The sequence below is a fragment of the Aphis gossypii genome, chromosome 2 (genome assembly GCF_020184175.1).
Source record: "Aphis gossypii isolate Hap1 chromosome 2, ASM2018417v2, whole genome shotgun sequence".
NCBI classification, from domain to species: Eukaryota; Metazoa; Arthropoda; class Insecta; order Hemiptera; family Aphididae; genus Aphis; species Aphis gossypii.
The window spans coordinates 61,532,270-61,560,041 of record NC_065531.1 but is presented as its reverse complement, the minus strand read 5'-3'; the positions used below and the strand labels follow the sequence as shown (position 1 = coordinate 61,560,041).

The 27,772-nt window shown below is 25.3% G+C and overlaps 3 protein-coding genes across 4 annotated transcripts in view; 2 read left to right on the top strand and 1 right to left on the bottom strand.

The window, feature by feature from the left end:
• Positions 1-373: 373 nt before the first annotated feature.
• Positions 374-2,322, bottom strand: LOC114125002 (52 kDa repressor of the inhibitor of the protein kinase-like). The gene is made up of 3 exons (XM_027988475.2): positions 1,482-2,322; positions 1,253-1,410; positions 374-1,044 (listed from the first exon to the last, which is right to left on the bottom strand). Exons 1-3 carry the CDS (start codon positions 1,592-1,594, stop codon positions 986-988), a joined length of 330 nt encoding a protein of 109 aa, XP_027844276.2. The 5' UTR covers positions 1,595-2,322; the 3' UTR covers positions 374-985.
• Positions 2,323-6,139: 3,817 nt separating this feature from the next.
• Positions 6,140-8,800, top strand: LOC114125000 (alpha-ketoglutarate-dependent taurine dioxygenase-like). Its single transcript, XM_027988473.2, is given in 6 exon segments — positions 6,140-6,370; positions 6,373-6,423; positions 6,577-6,771; positions 7,278-7,519; positions 7,586-7,741; positions 8,558-8,800. Coding segments are annotated over 6 exon segments (831 nt in total). The 5' UTR covers positions 6,140-6,327; the 3' UTR covers positions 8,702-8,800.
• Positions 8,801-12,669: 3,869 nt separating this feature from the next.
• Positions 12,670-27,772, top strand: part of LOC114120375 (cytoplasmic polyadenylation element-binding protein 2) — a 164,883-nt gene continuing 149,780 nt past the window's right edge. Inside the window, exons 1-3 of one of the 2 annotated variants that reach the window (XM_050201545.1) lie at positions 12,670-13,457; positions 15,414-15,648; positions 15,715-15,884. In XM_050201545.1, coding sequence (XP_050057502.1) covers positions 13,023-13,457; positions 15,414-15,648; positions 15,715-15,884 — 840 coding nt within the window. In that variant the 5' untranslated portion in view covers positions 12,670-13,022. Of the gene's footprint in view, positions 13,458-15,413; positions 15,885-27,772 lie in introns of both variants that reach the window. The other variant, XM_050201544.1, reaches the window with a different exon arrangement.

Here is a 27,772-nt window from a genome sequence, read left to right as displayed (position 1 = left end):
ATAGGTGCTTCTTTAGGAGGAATTTCTATAGTGTATTATATATTATATATTAATGTTATATTTCTGTAAGTGTAGATTCGAATTGCGTTAATACTTCGTAGCGATTTACAATTACGATTTTTTTTTTTTTTTTATTAATGTTTTGATCAAGACTTTGAGAAATGGAGAATTTGGGTTGGAAGTATTTGACAATTTTATTTTCGGCGGTTGTTGTCCAAACATCATTATTTGAGGAATTGCTGATAGGTTAGATGTAGAAATACCACGTCATTATTTATATTCGATTTATTGTATTGAGGTACCTATATAGTGATGTCATTTATATTAGAATTGTTTTTGGCTTTTCCGGCTAAGAAATCTTCTCTACATCGTGCATACAGCATAGGCCGAACGAAAATCGTGGCGGCTATCTTCCCAACAGGCCAACAGTGTGACCATTCTATAAAACTAAACCTATTGTTTTAAATTAGTATACACTATAATTATTAGTATTTAATTAATATTGAAATAAATTAAAATAAATTAAAATATATGGAGTAAATATATGGCATCACTAGTATACCACTTACTTACATATTATATACCTGTAGGTATAATATTTATTATAAATTTACATGTTCTATTAGGTCTTTAAAAAAAAAACCTCAAACCAACCACAAATTAAAACCAAAACACCACAACAATTAATTAGTAAGTAGTATACATTTTTCATTTAATAATTTATTAGACACACTTTTCACAATTTGATTAGTATCACATTTACAATCAAATTTTTATACATACATATTTTTTAGTTATGCAAACAAATAATCATTAGTAATTAGTACAGTCAGTATAGATATTTTAAGGTCTTTATGAAAAAAAGAAGTGTAGGCGTATCCTGTACAGTTGATGATGGAAGATCTAAATGTACACCATCAGAAGAATCATCTTTGTCCAATTGAGATGCTAAGACTTCAACGATAGAGGAAGTTGACGCTTTAGTTTAGGTTGAAATAGTATTTTCAAAATTTATCTGCCTTGGAAGTAGTCCCTGGGTTTTATCTAAACAAATATCAAATACTTAAACAACATTTAAAATCAATATAAGAAGTATGGTATGTAATAAAATACTATATTGTATAATTTTCTAATTCAAAATTGTCAATCTAGTAATTTAAAGTGTAAACCACCGTATACTTATAGGTAGGCATACTAAAAAGTAACAAAATAACAATACATTCTTAGACAGTATAATATTATTATTCCTTACCGATAAATAATACAGGTATAGCATGTGGCTGAAGTCTGTTTTTTAAGTCGTTCAGGAACATATTTTTTCCAAAATGCTTCCCACAGACGCTATAACGTTTTTTAATAACATTATCTATTGAAATTGATAGACCACAATTTTCAATCCATTTTGCACATCTTAAATCAAATAGAATATGGTTCGTTTTTAATATAATTAACAGTTATTTTAATTAGTATTAATAACGTACCTGATAGGATCATTTTTAGGAAAAGTGAAAAAACTATAGTCATGATTTTGAGACATTTTATTACCACAATTGTTTACCACACATTTAACAGTCGATATTTTAGTATTATTCATTATCGGTTTTGAAGTTTAAACTTGCACAAATAAAATAAATAAACAAACACACAAAAATACAAAGTTAATTTGCTGTTTAACAAGTAAAAACTGTAAAAATTTAAACTTAAAAGATTTAAAATTTAATGTTTTGAATAAATGAAAACACGTTTATCAAATGAATAATGATAACTGATAAGAATTTTTCCTGTTAGGAAGATGGCCGCCAATCCGTCGCGATTTTGCTTACATCTAGAGTGTCCTTTCCGATTGTATCTATTCTGTGGACAAACGATATTGTTGTTTAACGAACAATTTGGTATCTACTTAATTAATATTTTACACTTTCAAAACGCGTATTGGACGCACTTTCGGGTTGCAACTTGTAGCATTAGTTGTTGATAGCGATTTTATTTTTCATTATTTTCTTTACGTAATAAATTTGTCACATTTAGACCGATGATAAAAACGGTATCGTTGCACATAGCGGAGCGTAATAAATGCATGTGCAACGAACAAGGTGCAATCTGCTTCTGGATTCAATGGATTCTATAGTTAAATAAACTAGCTACATTTCATAAATTTGATTATACCTATAACAGCTATAACCACGGACCAAGATATATCTTAGTCCGTGGCTATAACCGCTACAGTATATACGTGATAAGAAGTAGGTTCTGATAATATCACTATGTAAGTAAGAGTCTTCTCTCTACATAATGGATAATACATTGACTATACATACAATGAATGTTGTTAACATTTTTCAACAATTATATCATTTCTATAATTCCGTTATTTCCAATTTTTTTTTTTTTTTTTGTATGTACAATAATGAGTTTATTATTATTTAGTATTTATTACACAAAACAAGACTTTTTAAAGATTTAAATGATAATAATGGTAATGATTGATGACTTAGGTTAGGTTAAAACGTAATGCAAAATCATTACAGACTACATACTGATTTGCTCAATTTTGAATTTGCTCAAGTACACTTGACATCATCAATACCCACAACCGAGAAAAATCTCCATTTTTTTTTTTAAACGCCTCTGATGATATTTTTTTGTTTACGAGTTGAAAAGATTGAAAATTCAATGTACCTAATATAAGATAACGTACCTACTACCTATGTAAGATCCATCAGTTCAATAAAATAAATTTAAAATTTGATGTTATATATTTACTATAATAATATTGTTTTTAATTATTAAAACAAAATTCATTAAAATTACAAAAAAGATTTTTTAATAATAATAAAATATGACATAGCGACAAAAAATCACGGGAGGTAATGGCCGCCGCATATACTCTCGAATACACGCCAATCCCAGAACTCCGCGCTCATCTTAACGATTGTGGCATCGATCCTTTAGGGCTGTCACCATACCTCCACATTGGTGATAGATACAATTGGTTGTATATATACATTTAGTTTTGGCTAGAGTCGACACGTGGTAGAGTAACGATCATTGATTCTAAATTTAACGATAACAAACTTGTACGCCAAACCGCTAGGTGACGCTATATGTTATGATGTTGCACAATGCACATCATAAAGTAGGACACGATGCACACGAGTAGATCATTATTTTTTTTTTTTTATAGTCATTAGTTATTGTACCATCGTTTAAATGTTTAATCAATGATTATACTACATGGACTGCATAATATTATTATAATAGGTAAATAATAAAAAAAAAAGTAGGTCAGCGCATTTCGGTGGCGGATGTTTGTCCATCGTCGAAGATCCTCGGACATGATATAGTGTAATTTTACTGTAAGTATTCGATTTGAATACAATATTCGATAAAAAAACGATTCTGAGCGGACGAGGGGATCTTTTTTATTTGATTTTATTCGTTTCTATGGTGATGATAAACAAAGCCGTAATTATTTTATATTACCTACCTGTGAAGTTGTACATTTTTTTTCCTTTAACCGCTTTTATATCGAGTATCATTTTGAAAATCGAAAAATAACCTCTCTAAAGTACCAGCTCAAGAACATGGCCTTTCAAAAAATATGCTACACTTGTACTTTTGAGCAAGTTTAGGGGGAAAAAAGTGTTTACAGAATAAAAAAAGAAATATAACATCATTGTAAAATCAATACATCCCTCGCTCCGCTTAGAATCTAAAAAATTAATTTTTAATTTAGATTTTTATTTGATGTAACAATTATAAGTTTCATAAAATAAATATAAAACAATATATTTATTATAAGTACCTATACAACTATATAAGATATTAGTTGAAGGCTGATAAAATATAATGTTGCTTATTAAAACATTAAGTAAAGACTGTAAAGACTGTTTTTGTTTAGAGGAAAATACATTTTGAATGTTGAACAAATTTAAAAGAAACAATATATGTAGTAGATATGTTGCCATGACAATTTGTTGCAGTTAAATAAATTATTGGTGTACCAATTAATTATTACCTATTCGTAGACAGTTGATTATTTCTATGGATATTTTAAATAATTTACCATAGTTATATAGTGTAATACTAGCTGTATACCCATGTTAAATTAACTTTTGCCAAAATCACCACACATAAAACATATCATATAGGTACGCATAAATAATAATTATTATATATTATAAAATGTCAAGCTCGGATTGGTAACGTTTTCTCTTCTCTGGTCGCTACCGGTTCGATGTTTTCCCTATGGAAAAGTAATGTTTATAATATATTAACGTTAGTAATCATGATTACCTTTATTTAAGTAAAGTAGGTAGGTATCTACATATAAGCATATAATAGATACCTATACATTGTACATAGATATTAGACAAATAACATACGAGTATATAAAAAGAATATGAGAGTTACCGATCTAGGACTAGTGTGTCGAACTGTAGACGTGCCATGAGGGTGGATGTTCGCTGATTCGGTCATTTTTCTATCATTTTCACTAGGTATAGTAAAAAAGTTGTAATATCTCTACGTACTAGTTTTGATTTGTAAATATTATAAAACTAGCATATTTATGTGAAAACAAAATAAAAAAGGCAAGGAGTAGGTAATGGAATCTCGGAAAAAAGTCCAGTAACTGTAAAAAAAAAAAAAAACGTAAAAATATTAAATTTACTGTCGTCATAAAACATTTTTATCGTAATTATTAACTACACTAACAAATATAATAACAGTTTAGTTACACAAACCTATAACTCAATAGTCAAAATCGTCATCTTTATTAACTCCACTGGATACCTACTTGGATAAATCTGTTGTATGTGTAGAACTCGATAACTCAGAAACCTATTGGCTAATTAAAATAAAAGCAATTATTATAGTATTTGATTAGAAAGATTGAGTAGTGTTCAAAGTCCAAAAAAATAGTAGTAACATGTAACAAGTATTGTAATATTGATATCTATCTGCAAAAATATTTGTTAATTTAGTCAGATAAATCATTTAACTAAAATATTTATAAATATTATTTAAAATGTAGGTACTATCAGTACCTATTAATTAAAATGTCAATTGCGCATCACATATTTATACACAACAGATTTATTTACTATGGACTTTTTATGTTTCGAACTTTTTGCTATTATACTGGTAAAATGTAGCACTCTTGCCTTACAGTCAGCTTATAGTTCCTAGGAGTACATATATTTTTTTAATAACCTAACCTATCAAATAAAATAACTAAATCTGTTATTTTTGTGTTTTAATACCTATTCAATTTTGAATAAGCTTTAATTTCAAATGTTTGTAAAAAAAAAGAGTATGCATATTTTACAATTACAGTTAGAAGTTTAGAACAACTAATCGAGAATAGTGCATTACATTTTCAGGGCTTAACTATCTACATTTAAATTGTTATGAAACCGTAACTAAAAAATAATTTAGGTATAGGTGATAATTTTGACAAGTATAAGTATGAATTTGGGCGAAGGTAGTAAAAACTTATGCTAATTTCATAAGTATTAGATAAATAATATTAGTATATAGGTAGGTAGTTTGGTTTATTAGTAGATACCTACTACACTAATTGCTATAAGGAATGGTAAACATTTTAAAAAAATCGTAATATATTCATTCAGTTGCTGCAAATTTTCAAGGTAAAACAAGTCGTAAAATGTTTAATTTAAGACGAGTAAATTCATGCAAATTATGTGTTGACGCAATGAACTTACTATAGTTACATGCTACATCTAAGACCTTAGGTAGTCCTAAGGTACCTATGTAATATGTTTCGTTACTGAATACTGGTTAAGTAGGGTATCTATTACAGTAGGTATTATACTTATACATCTATATGATATGGCTATACCTATTTTAATTAAAAAATAATAATTCTAGACTTATTATTTAAAGTATTATAATTTATATGTATAAGTATGTTTAATATTGTCATATCATCAGCTACATTAAAAATTTAAATTTAAAATAATAAATAATTTACGTTCAAAAACTTTTTTTATTTATGATTCAGTTTATTTGATAAGTCTTATCATTTGTATCACATAATATTATCACAGAATTATTCTGTGATATTATCACAATATTATTAAGTTCGATATAGATAACAATGAAGAAATAATTATTGCAGTAGTATACTGAAAATAACTATTTTTTTTTTATAGAGTAATAACGAAGTCTTTAAGTTGTTTTTATTGTACTTTTTTGTTTATGTACATGTTCATTTAATAATGGTTTATATATTTTAATAATACATAAGTTATTTTAGTAATATTATTGTAATAGTTTAATAATAATTTGTTTGTTATCAAGTTTATGTTTAGAAATATTATTTATAAGATGAAAAAAAATTTGAAACCTTAGGATGTGAAGTGCGTGGGATTGACTTAAAAACAGAAAATAGACCTGAAAGTAATGTTTATGTTTTTTTTTCAATCAATAAAATCTGTGTATCATATATGTATTTTTTAAACAGTTAATTGATATAATACCTATTTACTATGTATAGTTAACTTGTAAATTAATCATATTTTTATATTTTTATAAAATACATTAATTTTTCAGTCATTAAACAAATACAGGAAGATGTCACAGAACATAGAATCTTAATATTTAAAGATCAAGGCATCATAAGTGGTGATAGGCATGTTGAAATTAGTCGTTGGTTTGGAGAGTTAGAATCTACATTCTACAAACATAAGAAATCACCTCATCCTGATGTGTTTCGAGTATCTAATGATGAAAATGAAGGATGTACAGGTAAACATGTCTATAAATATTAACAAAATCCACTTTTTTTTTATCAAATCTTAGTCAGTAATTATTAAATATGTATCTATGAGTGCATCTATATTTAACTATTTATGTTTCATAAAAATCTTATTACCATAATACCTCATTGTCATACATACTTTCTGATAGTGTACAAATTTAAATAGATAAATGTAATACTCACCTACCTATACTAAAATAACTATATCATTATTAAACCATATATTTTAATAAAACTTCTAAATGTGAGAATAATAATTAATACCTATGTTTATATATGGGTATCGTATTTTTATAGAATAATCCATTTTTTATTATTATTAATAATTAATAATAAGAAAGTTGTTTTTTAAACATGCTAAACTTGTTCAAAAAAGTTACTTTAATCAAAGTTACGTTTTTATTAGAAATTTAAGTTTGTATACATATAATTTTATCCAACTAAATTAATATCAAAATAATATAATTTTGTAATTACCTATATATTATTTAAGGTGTTGGACGATCGGGTTGGCACATAGATGGAACATTTCAACCAGCACCATTTAGTTATTCTTTATATCATATGGAGTCTGTACCTAAGGAAGGACACACATTATTTATTCCACTAACAGAATTAATTCAAAGTTTGGATAAAGATACTTATAACACTTGGAATCGAGCTTGGATGGTCAGTGATAGAAGATCATCACCTATCCATCCACTGATATATAGTCATCCTCGAACAGGCAAACCAGTGTGTATAATTAATAACTTTTTTGAAATTATGATATTTATTATTTATAATTAATTATATCCACAGGTATTATGTTTTCATTTGGGAATGACTACTGAATTTATTTGGGACTATAAACTTCCATCAGAATCCATTGCTAGCCATGAAGAATACGAAGAACTTTTAGATTCAATAAATAGTAAAATCAATCAAGATAATGGAAAGTATATATATGTACACAAGGTATATTTTTTATTTTGAACTCAAAAAAATAATTTTTAAAAACCTTACCATATAATTTTTAAATTATTCATTATTATCATTAAAACTTATTACAAATGATAAAGTATATCTAAAAAATAAACATATTTATAAATTATATTATTAATCATTACAATTTCTTCTGGCTGAAATGAATTTTGATTTTGGTAATAGATATAGACATACAGTGTATTAAAAATGAATTATTGTAAATAAATATTTAGTTAAATTTGGAAATTAGAATTTATATATTTTTCACACTAATGTCTAACGTGGAAGTTACTTTAAAAGATCTATTTTATTACTTGACATTTTAGATTTTTTTTTTTAAATTATGTCATGAGATATCAGTATTAATGTTAAAAAATTAAAATATTTGGTTAAATAATATAGTTTAATAATGAAGTAAAAAAAAAATTTTTCCTATTGTTTATTAACAGTTTGTATAATATCAGTGTTACATTAATTTAAATTGGTCACCAAATGATTCTGATAAATTTTCTTTGTAGATGATAAATCAAGAATTGTATGTTTTTTATAAATGTTTTAATTCCTCCTTCCAAAAAAACTTTTGGAATTAATTTTTTTAAATTGATCTCTGGTTAATATTATTGACATTGTGTGTAAAATAAAAAAGAATATACAATAGTACAAAGATTTATTTTATTTTTATTATACAATTTATATTTCAAATACAATTTCATTGAATTATTAATCATAAATTATTTATAATGTTCATTTAAACATTTTATGTTAAAAACTTTATTAATAATGTTTATTTTATTTTATTCTATGTAGTGGGAACCAGGGGATTTCATTATATCTGATAACTTAGCTGTTGGACATTTTGCTCACTCAAGTACACAGGCACCCAGAAGTAAAGTTGGTCTCAGAGTTTTACATAGAACTACTATTAAAGGAACACATCCACCAAAGAAATAATATATAAATAATAAATATATATGTTTTTAATATAACTATTGTTATAATTTTAATACTCCTAAACATGTTATGTATTCTATTAAAAAATGTATATTATTATGTATTTTTTTATTAAATACCTATTCTATATTATCCTATAATAAACTGCATTGAATGAATCAATGGTAATAGTGTAATACCAATACTAGTAAATGATGTAGCTATATTATAATTTATTGGATACTATTAAAATAAACAAAAAACTATAATTATTATATTGTTATATATACGTATTATGTAAATAATATTTATTATGATTTCATACTATTAACTTTAACATTCATAAATTATAATATATAAACAATTAAAAGTTATAAGGTCCATCTTTATAACTACAACAGTGTGATGTTCTTATGTGAGAAGGTATGTAGCTATATAAAACAAATTATGAGTGCAAATTCTTGAATATATAAAAATAAGATATTGTAGTCATATTACTTGCAGTAGGTCCCCTTATCTTTGATTTTACAATTATTTATAGTTAATTTTTTTCAACATTTATAAGGTATAAAAATATATATACCTATACTGTATAGATATTAATATTGGTTACCTATCTGATAAATAATTTTGTGATATTAAACAAGTAAAGGCTAGAAAAAATTTAAATTTTTAATAATACCTCCATTATACTGATATATCTATATAACTTAGGTAATTCAAAATTCAAGTAAAGGAATTTCGGAGGGGTAAATGACTGATTATGCAAAAAATAGAACTAGGTAATTGTGTAAGTAAATAGGTACCTATTTTGGAATTCATTGTTAACCTATAACGAAATAAGATTATACCTATAGGTATATATTTATTTAATGTAACCTAGATATATTATTTGCATAGGTATAGGTACATATGTGATATGATTAAAAATTTTAGAAGACTTAAAATATAAAAAGCAATGTGTATTAACATAGTTTATTAAGGCTAAGCACCCTCCTAATTTACACCTATAATTATCAATCATAATTACATCATTTAGTTTATAGTTATTGTCATAATATTATAATTAGATAATTATTGATTACCACATTTTAAGTGTATAACTATATGTCTATAATATATAGATATGAATATGTAGGTACAATATACTATATATTATATATTTATACATGATTCGTATTGTAGGTCTGTGAAACGTATATAGGTATACTAAGGTACCTACATATTGTCATATTCTATAAAAAAAAATTAATGAAATTACCTAAAAGTAGGATAAACAGTGAAAAATAAATTATAATTTTATAACTGCAATATTATAAAAATGTTTTGATAACAAATTAAATTTTATCTTTGCGGCTCGCGTACATAGGCGCAATTTGGATTAAATTTATGGGGATTCATTTAAGTTGACCAAAGTAACTTTGCCCACTCCCACATAAAAATTCGATGTTGTTATTAAAAATGTTGAGGTGCTAAGCACCCCCCCCCCCCCAAATTGCTCCTATGCAGTCGTGCATTGCGAAAACAGTCTCTATAATTAGGATATTATTAGCTGTTCATTTGTTACTTATAGTCAATACAATTGTAACCACAAACAGATTTCTGTTGCAATATAATATTATAGATTATCGAGTAAGAATATATATTATACGGGTATTAGGTACTTACATATAGATGGCTAGGTATACTTACCTATTCATATATTAGTTCATGATTCAGTTATGGCAACTATCGTGTTTTATTACTAGACAGCGAAAAGGTGAGTGATGGGGAATTAGATAATTATCTGTATTTTATATACATTTTATAATATTGATATACTTTAGGTACCTTGTCGGGCTTGTACCTACTTATTAGTTGCGATTGATTGGTACCTACCTATATACTAAGTTGTATTAAGTAAAATGTGTGTATTGCCATTTGCCGTTGCCACTAATGTGTTATAGCTAGGTACTCGTACTTAATAAAATAAGTGAAATATCAAACATATAATATTATGGAAGTACCTACCTTAATATCTAGGTAGGTATATATTATACAACTTCATTTTAAATTTAGTTAAAAAATGTAATTGTTTTTTCTATGCTAGCATTCAGGATGCTATATTATTTTTTGATAGTTTCTAGATTTTTTTAATCTTCCTACAGGACTTAAAAAACAAAAACAATAGTTAGGTATATGGGGGATCGACATTCGACAGCCGCATTCTTTTGCCAATAAAATTACTATAATATGTAAGATTTAAAGATTATAAAAGTTAAAACTACTAAACTATGATTTTAAAATTTGTTTGATGAGAACAAACGGACGGGATAACTCAAAGTAATAAGTCAGAATTTACTATTTAGATAAGAATTTCATGTCGCTAAATATAACATTCAATTGCCAGTGCTCATTGCTACAACTGTATTATTATAACGAAGAGTTGACACTAGACGACTAGACAGTAGTATCATTGTAAAACTATAATAGGTAGGTACCTATACTAATAGTAATTAATAGTAAAACAGTTAACCTTAACACTATACCTATTTAATATTATTTTTTTAAATAATACTATTTATTGCCATAGTTATAGGTTATAGGTTAATAAATAATAGGTATTTTACGGGGTGATCTATATTTACTAAGACACTCATTAATTTAGAAGCCAGTAATGTTTAGGTAAAAAAAATTGTTTTTTTCATATTAATTTTTTTACTCTTTTATAAATATAATATATTTATAGTACATTGTTAATTTTATATTTTGAAGTAGAATATTATTTGGAGTTTTATGAAGTAGAGTTAGTAGTAGACTAACACTCCGCTCATCTAAATTGAATTACTTATAGTATACAAGTATTATAATAGAACTGTATAAGTTATTTTATCTATAACTACACGTACAAAATTCGATTTTTATAAATACTCCAACGACTTCAACTAGTTCAACTAATATTTTGCTTTGGAATAAAAAATACAAATTTAAAACACCTATAAAATATGTAATATATTTATTAGAAAAATTTTGTTTTATGGCTTGAAAATATGAGTATTATGTTAAATGGATTGCCTTTTATTATAGAACTTATTGTTTGTTCTTATTATTATTATTATTATGGATTTATACAGAATGTGATGAACTTTAAAGGTAAACAGCAGCCTAAACACTAATTTTCTTGAAAAAATAGGAATTTCAGTGCATATTTATTATTATTATATAATATCACAAGTAGTACCTAGTCTATTATAATTAATATTTATGGGTAGGCATAACTGCAGCAGTTGAGTAGTTAAACGTACCAATAAGACGTGTTTACTGGGACTATTAGAAACTATATACTATAATATAATAGAAAATAGATATTTGACTACTATTATAGTAGAAGGTAGGTACCCGAATAAATAAAGCCGTAAAGGTATAATTATTTCACACAAAACAGAAGGTATTAAATTAAATTTAATACCTAAACACAATATGAGCACACTACACTAGCGCGCATATAATGGCATATAATTGTATAAATCGAGATGCACAATTATTTATAATTAGGTACACCACAATCACGGTAGGCACTTAATTATTTTGACATCTTGTTTTAATTATAATTATTGTTTTATTTAAAAAACCACTAGTCATACTTATTTATATTGAAACTGTAATATTTAAAATCATATTATGTATAACTTGACAATAGGTATTGAACAAGCAACAACTCGACAGAGCTCCTAACCCAAATACTAAATAGTAAATTTAATAATAATAATAAAAATATGTCATAACAATAATAATAATAATAATACATCATTCCGACGCTAAGTCGAGAAACTCCGAGTGTTGACGACGACAACGGCGAAGTGCGTCGAATCCGAAAATTGCCAATAAACATATGATTGGCGGCTTTCCGTTGGCGGCGTGGATCGCGCGGCGCGTCGGTTGTTTTTGCGGAGGGGTGGGGGGAGTTGCCGACAAGCTGCTGCCGCCGCTGCTATCGCGTTTCGGCTCGTGCAGTCGTGTTATCAGCGGGTGGCCAACGTGCCCGTTTGCAGCCGCAGCTCTAGTTAAATTTTTTTTTTTTTTTTTTTATAAATCAAAATTTCAAAAAACACCGTATATTATTATATTATAAAAAAAATATAATATAGTATAATATTGTGCTATATTCCCAATTATATATATTATATATATATATATATACACATAAATAATATTCCGCAGCGGTCTTCTGTTGTCGGTTTCGAAATCCGTTACACTGTTTAATAAAATTTAATATAATACTCAGACGTGTGCATTACGAGCAGGAGAGGTTCGCGCGCGGCATACCATTATTCCGCACGGGACCGTTCGTGATATTGTATAAATGGGGGAGTACAAATTTAGTGTAAATTCTAGTTTAAGTTCTATCGAGTACCAATCGTCGGTGAACACGTCCGGGTTGCCGTCATCGTCGTCGTCGTCACAGTCGTATTTTGCCGACGACGGCCCACAGCAGTTGCAGGACGTTGCCGTCAAACAGCAGATCTCACCGTCACCGGTCAACGGCGATCACCAACAGCTGCCCTCCACCAAAGGCTCTGTCAAAGAAGATTCTGTGTTGGCAGCGTTAGGTGGTGGTGGTGGAGGTGATAAATCATCGGGCGGCCCACAAATGCAGTTACCATCATCTTACAACAATGAAGCTAGTCTTAATGTGATAAACTCGTCGACCAACTCGTCTACGTCTAGTCTATGGTCAGCATCTGTCGATGATACGTTAATACATGGGTTAAATGCATCTGCGGCTGCAAACAACGCTGTGAGTTAAGCATTAACATTTTTTATGATTATACCTATGTATGTAGATTTAATGGTTACGTTCATGTATTTTAATCAACCAAAATTTGAGACATTATTCTATATTTATGTTTTTAATTTAATATTCATTTTCACTCATCTCCATGATTTTCATGTTAAAACAAACAAAAATATATTTATTTGTACATTTATTTTGTTTACCTATTACTTTTCAATGTTTAATGCTTATGAATTTTGATCATGGATTACTTATTAATATCTATAAGAATTATTTTAAATGTATTACATAAGGTACCTATATTTAATTATTAATAGGTAATTTTAGTAATTAAATAGTTAATATCATACCAAGTTATGTGTTTCATGTATAAATTTAATTACTAATTAGTAATTGTACATTATGTATGCTCACATTTTTGAAAAAAACATATATTTTTCTATTAGATAAAGTAAAATATTAAGATATATTTTCCTAAAAACTAATTTATTAGTAACTAGTCATTATGTTAAATATGCATTTGATATTTTAATATTCTTTAAAAATATAAAGTATAAAATTATAAGCCATTCTTAGTTGTATGGTTTAGTTTTTAATTTCATATGCTATTTAATTGTCAGTTGTAAAATTAGCTTGATGATTTGGAAGTGTACAATTTGTTATAATTATATTATATAAGCTCTTTCGCCGCCCAGTATTTGCTTACATGTTTAATGTAAGTTTTAGTACGAGTAGAAAACATTCCTAAAAACATTATTTTACCATTTTAGAGAATTCAAAATTTTCTTGAGTACCTGTTAAATTAGATAGGTAGTAAATATAATTTTTCAGCATTTCCAAAAAGATTAAAAGCTATTAGGTAATTTAATTTCAAGGAAAATAATGGAAATTATTAATTTAATAAATATTTGTTTCTACCAGGTAGGTATTTATTATTTACTTAAAAAAAAGTCTGGAAACTATAATTAGTATACTTTTGTCCAACTATACTTAACTGATCTCTATTCTATAACCATGTATTTACTTGGAAGGAAAGATGCATATGTATTAACCTGGGTATACTGATAAATGCATAGATATGATTAATATTGAGTATCTATATGCTTTACACTTAATTTTGTAAGTACACTTAAGTTAACTTAAATCTTTCATAAATTATAATATTTATTGTTATTTATTGGTTTTAGCATTTAAATATGTATTTAGCTAAAAATGATAAAAATATGTTAAAATTAAACTTTTGGTGGAACTGAAGTCTTGTAATTTATTTAAAAATAAGTAATACAATTATTTATTATATTCTTGTGTAGGTATTTGATTGATTAACTAAGTATTTATTCCGGTATTTATATTGATTAAAATATGGTCAGTAGTTGAATAAAATAAGTGTTGATAAGTAGATTAAATCTATTACATTTGTTAAAATCCCATAAAATCATTATTTTAAATTTAATTTATACCTGTTTACCTTCTTATCTAGTTTATAAACTGAAAATTATTTGGTTTTTAACAGTATGACATGTTATACAATTATAAGAAATGTATACTGTACATAAAACCAAATATTAATTATTTCAATAATACTTTTAAATTTTTATGAAATACGTTAGGAAAATAAGGTTTTTCTTATTATAATTATCCAACCAATGAAATTTTTCATGAATATTTTTAATTTTCTATAAAATATGAAAAATAAGCACCATTTAGGTACTGTCATATTTATTAAGTATCTTTTTTGAGAAAGTTCTACTTATTTATGTAAGCAATTGTTACTGTTATTTCTAGTTTTATTAAAAAATTCTTGTTAAACAAGAAAAGTTTTTATACTTCAAAAATGATAAATTGAATTTATATTTGACATAATTTTAAATTTAGTAATAAGTAGTTTATGGTTACTTTTTATAAATTGATGTGTGATTAATTTTTAAATGAGAAATGTAAATATTTAATGTTTTTTAGAATTTCCCAAATACTTTGTACAATACTGGCTTGGGACCTCATCAACAGCAACAGATACCACAGCAACATCATCATAGACGTCAAGCATCTGGCGCCACGCATAATTTCCCTCACAATCTGTCTAGGCAACTGCAACAGTCAGCTCATCCGCAGAACCTATACATGGCCAGTAAGGGATATTCTTGGTCACAGTCTCATCAGAATTCGTGGCTTAATTCTAGTCAAAATCAAAGTGGTATAGCTGGTTCGTCATGGAATCGTGGTCGTTCTGTACCTAATTTGAATCCAATGCATGCTTTAGCTGGTCGTAAGCCAAATACTAATTACAATCATCATCAACATCAATCTACTCCTATGAATTCATCAAAATTTAGACGTAGTACTTCATATCCAGGCAAAGGATTATTCAATCAAAATTCTACAACTTTTGATATTAACAACATCGATGAGACAGACGCAATGAGTTATCAGGTAAGATTTTTAAAATCATTACAAGTCATAATTAATGGTATTAAGGAATTTTTATATTTTGATAATTCAAGTTAGCTAATAAAAAATTAACAATTAAACAAATATCAATATGTTTAAAGTAAGTATCAATTAAAAAAAAAAAATAATAAAAAAATTATCCTCATTAGTGATAACTGTTAGGTTTTATACAATAGCTATAGCTCATAGTAAATGTCTCTTAATATTTTCATTCTTATAATATACATATATATTATATGTATTGAATTGTGTACATGGGTATGAATTAATGATTAATAAATAAATAGGTAAGTTATAACTTAGGAGTATTAAGTTATGAATAGGTACTTTTTAGATTTTCAGTGCAGTAACAAATGTATTAGTTTAAAAATTATATTTTTTAATCAATCTTTGAATAGAAAGAGTTCTTTAAATATTTCAAGTATTCATTATATTTATTAGAGATCAAGCTAAGTTGATATTTTAAATAGGTATCTAGGTATCTATGTGATTTTATTTTTTAAATTTTTTAGTGGTTTTTCTATTTATAAGAAAACATTTTAAAGAAATCTCATCAAGTGCAGCTTTGTTCAGAATTGTTTTCTATTGCAATGATGTATTACATAAATTATTTAACTTATACATTTTTATAAATTAATACTACATCATATCATTATCTTACACTGAGATGAAATCAAAGAGCCAAAGCAATTAAAATAAAGATACATTGTATTGTGTTTGTTAAATCAAAATGTCATATGATATTAATATCTATCAATTCCTATATGGTAATTTATAAATTCCAGTTAATTTATAATATTGTTTATATGTATAAAGTTTCAAGAGGATTTACTATGTTAACATGATTTTAGTAATTCAACATTTATAACACTACCATCTTTAGGTTAGTGAACATTTATGGGGCTAATCAAATCCAATCATTATTTTTTTATAAAGTTTTTGACATAGGCATCAATATATAACACATACAATATATTACCAACATAGCTTTAGCAATATGTATATAAATTATAAATACTACATTGAGTAACTAAAACATTCTAAACCACTTTCCAGTTGTATATTATACAATTAAATTTATAGTTTTCAATTTTTATACAAAAGTTGTTTCTATAATTTTAAACTTTAATCACATTGATAACAGCTTTTAAATAAATCTATCTACCTATAATGCATATAATGCAGTTTAAAGCACAAATGGAAGTTATGATTGTAAAATTTTGTAGTGTATGACCTGTGTTCTGTACCAACGTATTTTTGTAGTGTGTTTTTCATTAACAATTAACTCACCTATTTTATTTTAAATACATTACCTACAACGTTTTTTTTTAAATTTCAGGTATAAATACCTAATATTTATGTTTCATACTTAATTCAAGTAGCTTAATAATGATAAGCATTCTTATCATACTCGTTTTCTATAAATTATTTAATATACTGTCTAATCATTGTCTTCAATTCTAATAGTCAATACATAAGAAATATTGATTGTACTATTTTTAAATAGTATAATATTATTACGTTTATGAATAATTTTAATACGTGTTTTTTTTAAATGCCAGAAATTGTGATAAACAGATATTAATCATTTATAAAACTATAAAACAAAGTTTAGTTATATGGTTTTTCTAACTTATTGGTAAAATGAATAAATTTATTCGCTTTTTTAAACGAAGATTAATTTTGTATTCGTTGAAATTGAATTATTTCCATTTAATTAATCGGTAGACCGATTAGGAAGGTTCAACTGCCCAAACATTATCCTGTGCTGTTTTATTTGTTACTCTAAGGAAAACTTAGGAAAACAATTCTTATGAGTAATGGCGGCATTATGCCAAGTCTGTTGTTTTATTAACGAACCCTCTTCCGCTCTTTTTTATCTTTTGTGAATACTCCTTTGGCATTGCCGATTAAACACATTTTTTTTTGCTTATTTAAACCACTACCATATTAAATCCTTCATACCATTATTAGGAATCCCTGCGGGATATTGGTAAAATGAATGACATGCTTACTACTGTTGTCTGTTATTATTTTTAAACTTTATTAAATTAATTAAATACCATTAATTCAAAGTGTATTTACGTAAAATACCAGTATAGTAATAAAAAGAAAAAATATATATTACTATGTTAAGAAAAATGATTAGGTACACAAATTATACATATTTTTTGTTCAATATTTATATAGATAGCAATTATGCGTAATATATATTTATATTTAATACAAAAGCGTATAATAACTATACTAAATTATCAATATTGTATTGTTACGATACAAATGTTAAATCTAAATTCTTCAAAACTTATAAACATAGTCAAAATAAAATAATTATATCAATAACTCAAATACTAATGTTTTTAATGTTTTTCATTTTTAATAACATTTAAATTATTTGGTTTTTATATCTTTAACAAAAAAACATACTATGCCATTTAAATAATTTGACTGCCATTTCATTTATATAAAATGAAGACTAGTAATATTTAATTAATTTTAACTCAAACTGAGGCTTAACTACAATCTACGTACATATATGATGTTTTTTTCAAAATGATCACATATTCACTATAGTCATTCCTTCACGTCTTATTGTACCTCTTCTCTTCTAAGAGTGTAGTAATTTGTGTAATAATTATGCTAAGGTAAAATCATATTAGACCTTTATAAACTGAATTCTATTCAGTAAAGTTTTATATAAAACTTCTCCTAAGAGGATTTACTTCTTTAAATGTTTGTAGTCTTATTACAATATAGCCACGTCTCTGAATTTTAATTTATTTTGTAACTATTTATCATTCGCTGAAATAGAATCCATTATTTTCCAATTGTTTTGGTGAAATGTGTTAAAAATTATAATATAGCAATAAATAAATGACAAAATTCAATTTTTTAAGCAATTTAATTACTAACCTTTGGTTGTTTTAAATAGTATTTAATGATTGTATAAGTATAATTTTTAAACAAATCTTAAAACGAAAACCAGGTTGTCACATTGATATAGTGTTTTTTGTCGTTGTCGTTTTTTTTTTGTGATACATTGTTTCAAAAGGTAGCTGACGCAGGCGTTAAGAAGACCCTCTGGCTGTACGGTCAATAAAAATAGTAGCCCTGCTAGCGGCGCGTGGACGACGGGCGGTTTTACTACGAATAACCTCTTGGGTTCGCCACGTTGCAATGAGCACATACACGCGCGCTTGGCAAATGACACAGGGGTGTATGCCGACTGGCGGGTGTACAGAGTATAAACCATAGATATATAGAAGGTACTAACTCATGCACGTCAAAAGAAATTAATAATACTAAAAGGTCAATTTGTATGTAAACCTCCCGAAAAATTGTGTTTTTGAGAATTCATTTATGTAGGTACGTATTTTAATCTATAATATAAGGTCTCAATTAATTGTACGGTTGTGATGTTTAATATTTATTTTGTTTACTATGTTGGTATACATATACAACATTGTCATTATAAAAACTTGTCGATAAACTATAAAATATGTCTTACCGCCTTGATAGTTGATTTTGGTCATATTTATAATAGAGTGTGTTTTTTATTTAGTTAAACACCCTGTTAAGACGTTTTTTAATTATATTTTTTATGTTTGATAGTAAATTATATTGTTTATTTTAAAATTTTGTTATTAGAAGTTATTGTTTCTTTATGCTTGTATTGAATTATTTTTTTTGTTTATATCTCAGTTAAATATGTCTTGTAAGGTATTAATAATTAAATACTTAATTAATTCCGAACTATTTTTATCTTAATCCAAACATTTTCATTAAAATATGTTAAAAAGTTGAAACTTATGAAATTTTAATCATATACTGAGGAGTACATAATACATTGAATATTTGTTTCTTAAACATAATTTTTAGAAGTATATAAAGAACAAGAGTAAGAGAAGTATTTATTTTAAAGTATCATAATATTGTATCAAAAGTTTTATAAATGAATATTAGTTATTTTTTTTTTTAACAAAAAGTCCTGTTTAACTTTTTTTCCTAGATTTGTCACTTGTATATTAGCTTTGTTAGGTTTAATACATCATATTGTTGTCTATAATATGAGTAGTTTGTCCTAAAAAGGACAAAAATGACGTGAAAGTGATCTAATATAAAAGAGAGACCTAGTTAATTACTGGTAAAACGCAATTTGTATAGTGGTCATTCTTCTAGAAACCACGTGGGTTCGTGTGAACATTTACATCTTGAATTTTAATTACTTTTAATCATTATTGACATATTGTACTTACTATATTTTCATGATTAAATGATTAAATCATACATAATTATTCACATTTTAGATTCTCAATTTATTGAGCGACGGAGGTACCTATTGGACAGTGATAATATATAATATGTACCTATATATATAATATATTTAAAATAAATGTCCATTGTTTATCGTGTCTGCTTTTTTAATTATTAAATAAAAAAAATACTTTTATCCCAATTGTTTATTTCTACCCTGTTTTTATAAAAATCCTATTTACAAAGGTTTTCAGCTAGGAACTATGTTTATGTCGCTTTCGGGGAATTGATTTTTATAGTTAAATTTCTTTGTATATTCTTGTCTAATTATGAATAGAATTTGAGATGTATTTTATTTTATTTCTTGAAATTTCATTTTTTGCTATATACATAAATAATATTTTATTGTTATGTTCAACAATTCGTAGTGTATCTATATGCCAGATTATTTGAAATTATTTTAGTAAAAATAGATTGTTGGTTTTTTATTATAGTATTCCTTGATTTCTTATCTGGCAAGATCTTTACGTAATTTTCTATATTATATAGAAACTTAAAATTGCGTAAATATTATAGAATCTATAATAATATGCTACGTATTAAACACATAATGTGCATGACATAGGTCTGTGCATCCGCTGCAACTTTCGTTGTTATTAACTTTATACAATTGTTGTTTGATGACGTTATTTTTAAGTTTACACTCCTATAGAGCATATAGCGTATCATTATTATACAATTTGTACTGTTTTATTATCATGAAAATAATGACGTCTATTTTTTTTATAATTTTGTACATAATATACTATATTATTATTCCATGTAGAAGTCGTTGTTTATCTTTTAGTATTACGCGTAGAGCTGATATTTACAAAATGTATTTAATTTAAAAACAATGATTCACGTAAAATGAGTGATAAAAGTTCATGTTATCTATTTAATTCGTAATTGATAAATTAACACTAAATAGGTTGTTTAGAAAATTAATTATATAGTAACCAGATTGGTAGGCTGTGTGTCATAAGTAGCGGTCAAAGAAACTTAAAATCCTTATGTCGGCCGAGTATATAAATAGAACAGTGGTGGCTTCTAGATTCCAATGTTGGCTACACATTTTTTTCTACGTGCTGTTTATGCCAAATCCGATTGCACTGCTTAAGTCTTAATCAGGAGGGGGTTTTTGTAAAAAAAAAACCATGTGACTCTTGTGCCAAGTGTGGGGATGAAATTTTTCATTTACTCAAGTTTTTCTCGGCAATAGCTATTATTATACGCCTGGACATACTAGACGTATGAACGTATTTGGTGCTGGCGGCCGTTCAACTAGGACATTTTGCTAGCTAGTCAAAATAAAATTCAAACTTAAAATAATATAGTTTCTAATAAAACATGTATTTATTTGAAACTGTTTTCGTTTGACATACTTAGTTTAAATATTTAACTAATGTGTAGGTAATAAATAAATAAATAAATAAATATTTCTATAAATATTGATAGTGATTTTCGTTTCTAGTTTTTACTTTGTGATTTTAGGTTTAATGTATTTATGCGATGATGCAAAACTGTATTTATACATATATAAAGTCATTCATAGAGTTAGTTGTATTATATTATAATATTAAAATTTTAATTCTATGCCTAGTTTTATATTATATTTTATTTTACTTTGAGGTATAAAAATTAGTTCACTGTTTAATCAAAGTAGTTATTAATTTGATTTTAATAAGTATTAGTAGCAGTCATCATTATTGATGATTGTTATAACTTCTACATTTAATATTTAATATGTATGTTTTCTAATGTAAATACTATTAAATTGAACTTAGATTTCAAAACATACAATTTGTTATGTTACAAGATAACATATACTCGTAATATTATTTTACTTAAAACAACTAAGGTTTTCCATATAAGTTAATATTACTAGTGTAAAATTCAAAGCTACATAAAAATATTTAATAGATAATCTTGTAAGTTTAATGAATTTTAAATCAAACCTATTTAACCTATTTTATTTTTATTTAACTTTTTTTATGTCTTCAACATCTATTATACAAAAATGTCTCGGATTTTTCTATAGGTATTTAATTAAATAGTTTATTTTTTAAATTTTCAGAGCACATACGATAATAGTACTTAAATATTAATGTTTTTATTTGCACATACTATTTGATGTATCGTTTCATGGTAAGTTGAAAATAAAAATAAAAGTTTAAATAACATGTATAATAATAATTTATTTATTTAAATATTGCCCTTCAACTGTGTACCTACCTCGAAGAATGCCAAAACTATGCACAATATACTTCAACCCAGCTGACTTCGTTTAATTTCCTCTACCCTAATTATGTTATTAATGAAAATGTATATAAATATATCAAATTATTGAAACATAAAATAGTTCTTTACCTTAAAGTATGATAACATATTTTTTCTTTTATACACCAATATTTTCGCTTACTTTTGTGTACTATGTACCTATCAATATCAATATAGAAATGCTACAATACCCAATTGTAAAAAAAAAAAAACGATAATATTTTTAAATTCATTATGCGATTTCATAAATAATCAAATACGCACTTAATGATAATATTATACATTATCGTATAAGTACATATAGTGTTCAATATTATGTTATTCATTTTTTATTATTTTGTTGAAGTTAAAATGTCTATTGTAGATTATCTATTTAAAATAAAAGTTTATTTAACATCGTTTATTGGGGCGATGAACGTATTGGTTCAATACTATATTATAAATATTTTTTAATTTGTCTGACTCTGACATCACTTATAAAAATCAAAAAAATGCTTTAATTTTTTAACTTTTAAAGTGGTTTCCGGAAGCGAATTGGATTTACTTGGTAATTTTGTTTTATTAAAATATTTGAATTTTTTACCAAATATTCATATTAGCTCTTTCTAGACAAGATTCAAAAAATACTTTAGAACTTTTTAAGTTAAGTATTTATTGACATTTTCAATCACAATTTTTTGATTTATGTTAAAATAGTTAAAAGATATTGAAAATTGATTACAGGTTTTTCATAATTCGTTCATTTGACTACTATGAAATATAAAAAACATATGGTCACATTTTTTTTTTTTATAAAGTTTAAATTCCTAATTTTAATAAAATTTGTCGAAATTCTGAAAATGTGTAAATTATTTTGTAGTTAAAAATGCATATAGTTTTTATTCTTTATACCAAAATTTTGAAAATTTAATACAAAATTTTCATAAGTTTTCTTATAGGAATTTGAAAAAAGCTTATAACGTAAAACCATATTATATATTTTTTATGAACTTTTGAAATAAAAATTTCCATTAAAGTGGATATTCATCGTATATTAATGATTCTTTTTCAAACAATTTTAGTTATTATGTTGTAATTTAAAAATTATTAATTGTAGGGACTTGAAACTTTTTGCCATTTTATATATTTATTATGTTTTATACACTATACAACTTAAAAAGATATTCAGAACAATTTTCAATTTTACACTAATATTTGTATCATGAACATAATATTTATACCATTATACGGTACGTCGGTATTGACTTTTAGTATTTTATTATATACTGAATATTTCATATAAAAATTAGTTCAACGTATCTACTGAAATTAGTAGTAGAAAAATAAATTATGAAGTACCCTTAGAAATGTGGATTTTTGTTTCCACTCAGAATTGTTTCTTTGTATGTAATGATTTATCATTAAATTTAAATTTAAATAATAATATAACACATTTATAACAGTGATTTACTCAATCTTTAAGTACATTTAAAATTTACTAAGGAGTATTTATGATAGGCCAACTTCTTCGGTTTTTATATTTCAAATTTAACATGGTGGAAAGGAGTCAGATGTTCTTACTTGTTTGTGGATGGTTTTTCAATTATATTTTCGGCTTGTTTTTATTTTTATTTATGTATAGTTTCATAATTTAAAAATGCTGATATTTGTTTAAACTTGAGTTTATTCTTTAACGGTTTTTCAGTTATTTCATATTCATATATTATAATTTTTATTGTTGGTGTTAGAATGCTTGAGTATAAAATATTCTATAGTTTTATGAGTTCTGAAGAATAAATGTTATATTTTTATGTATACTACCTATCAACCTATCTTTATAATACGATAAATATATTAATATCTCGTATATTTATGGATGTGTGAACACTTAGTAGCTAGGTCCTAGCTATATTATGTAGTATGCATATTGCATATAATAAACAAACATTTGATTTCGGTTATTTTATCTCCTGTGTATAATAACATTAGGTTTTCACTTATAGCGTTATCTTTTGAAAACAATAAAATTCGTAAGTAGTAATGGCTGTAATGACCTTAGACATCATACTATGATTGTTGGTGGAAATGCGCTGATTTATTTACAGTCCATTAGTCCTGTTATAGGAAATGGCCATTAATCATGTAATCAATTGCTTGAAGACTATATCGCCACGTGCTATTGTATTTTATATTTTCTGTTCTTAAACCTACTTAATATTTAGATTTAACTAGTTAAGTTATGAATCTATTATTGTGATACGTGGCATTGATAAATTTATCAAATTCTGATATCCGGCCATAATTTCTTGGTTTTTGTTTTATTATATATTTTTTAAATTGTATAGATTGTTTAAACGTATACTAGATGATGTCAAATATTTATTTATCAATTATACATGGTTCTTAGATAGTGGTTGCAAATCAAATATTTTAATGAAGTTAGACGTAAAATGTGTTTTCACACAAAATTATTTCATTTATTTGTTTTATTTAATAATTTTATCTATTAGCTTATGATAGATTCATATAAAATACTAAAATATTAAAATACGTATTTATAATAATTATACTATTACGATTTTTTTTTGCCTAAAAATGTTATAGTATTGAATTAAAATATAGAAGAAGTAGTGTATTACTTAATACGTAATTCGAGTAGAACATAATTTAGCAATTAAATTAAGCAATTTAATTATTGCTCAATAAGCTTGATTATGCACGTTACTGTATTTAGACTTATTTCAATCTTATCATATTCGTTAAACCTTAATCTTTATTATGTTGTAATATTGACGATACAATTTAAAATATAATTACACAGAATAGATCTTTATAATAAAAAAAAATGTTGTTATTTTATTAGTATTTTATTGTCATTAAACAATCACTTAAAATAGTCCATAAGTTTAATTTGTAGTGATAACTAGATGAATTAAATTCAAACATAAGTTTTAATTAATAAAAACTTATGTATTAATAATAAATAGAAATTTGGACGAAGTTTCAATAATAAATTATCACGTACCTATTTAATTTAATTTTTTTTTAATCCTATCAATTTTTTGGTTCAATTTATCAAAATTAATTTTCATACATGGTTTTTATCAAGGTTTGTGTATATAGTTCAGACGGTATAGAAACGTAGATCTAGTGGTTTGAAAATAATCCTAGAAAGCATAGGAGAGCAGTTTCATGCACACGATTATATGCATCCTGGGTTGAATTAATAATGCAAGACCATACCGAGGGTGGACGTAATTAGTGGTCGTCCAGAAGGAAAGGGTCAAGCGCCGTGAACACGCACTCGTGGTTTAACGATTTTTCAAATAGGAGTGGGCGCACAGAATTCAATGTTTTAGGATTAAGCCAACACAGAGAATAGGCCATTATATAATAACATCTCATCCATTCCTTTGATAAAGTAATATATTTCAATTAAAAAGTCCTATGAACTCATTTGATTTACAATTATTATAAACGTTGGGTAATGTTTCGTAGGTAATTAAGTTTATTTTTAAATGATTCAAAATATAGTTAACTAGTAACCATAAATTTAAATTGTATATCTTCTCGTTAAAATTAATTTATGTTTGTTCCATTTTATATATTCTATGTGAAACGATAGACTTACTCGTTGCTATCACAATAATAATTTGTGGATTATTTAATTAAATTGTATTCTTTAGAAAATAATTTTATTGCTATGTAGTAAAATCGATAAAAAAAAAACATTGCAATAAGTCTTGATAAATGTCAAAAATAAATAAATCCGATCCAAGTTACTTATTAAATAATTTAACGTATTAAAAAGTTCTAAATACGAACGAATATTTTCTAGTTATAATAAAATTATACTTGAATTCCATTTCTATTATTATATATTTCATAGCTTTTGATTTATTTCAATAACATTCTACATGAATGTTATTTTAATTTCTATTAGTTGATTCAAATTGTTTTTTGTTATTAATATTATATAATAAAAATGTGAGAAAAAATTTTAAAAGCTTGTTGTGTTATTTTTTATCACATAGCCGTATTAATCTATTTTTTTATTTTATTTTTGTTTCATAATCATTAAACAAAATTGTAAATTCAAATACTAATTATATATTCTTAATAAAATTTTATAGCATTTTAAAATATTAAATCAAATGTAAAAACTTAACAAAAAATAAAGCTACATTTATTTTCATTAATTAAATCAGTAAGAAATTGTATTTATTTCAATAATATACGTACTAATATATCAAAGTATAGAATCTATTTTCAATATAGGTAATATTACGGACTTTGGAAGTTACTTATGATATTTCTTATGTGTGTCAAAATCGAATTTGATGGTTCTCCTGAATGTTAGTAAGTTAGTATAAGTTGATAGGATATTTATGTAGCAGTTATCATGTAGGAGGGATAGTCGGATAGTTCCAAGTAAATCTAGGAAACCGGATGGATATCCCCTAGGATATTGGACGTTTAATAATAATATATATGACAACAGAGAAGCGTCTCTAATCCGATTGGTGTATCTTCGTAGTATAATCGATCGACACGTTTTATTATTTCTTGTGGTGTATATAAATATAAATAATATAATTTCACTCATCGTGTGGATTAAAATTGTACTTATTTTATTTATCTAAGAGTTAATATCTAATAAAATACCCTTTATCGACAATGGTCTCCCGTATGATTATAAATTATTTAATATTAAACAACTTTTTTTATTTTAATAATTATTATATTATCGGGATTTCAAATTTTGAAAATTTTTATTACTATTAAATATATATATTATTGTTTCCTTTAATTTACTAACTTGACATTCATTAGATATTCATGAGACTTAATGTAGCCAAATTTGTTCATATTTTTAAATTCAAGTTGTATTAAATGTATCACTTTTTATTGTCTTTAGATTACCGTAAGCAAATATTTTGACTCACGTTTGAAATTAACTATTTATCCAGAAAATAGTTAAGATTTGATTAATCAAGCTTCTAAAATTTATTTTTTTGTATTCGATAACGTAAAAATAATAAACAAATGTTGATTTTTAATACTGATATTATTATTTGTTTTATTTTTTGTGCTACGTAAATAAATTAAACTTTATGTATAGATTTTTAGAAATAAATAGCGGGATAAATCAGAAATCTATTATATTATATTTTGAAACATTAAAAAGAAATTAAGTCGGTTAGGTCGTTTACTATCTTGGTTTTATAACACTATTTAGGTTTTGTTGTACCACACTAATGTAATATAATATTTAAAAATTTGAATTTAATATGGTTTATTGTGTGTTATGATTTGAT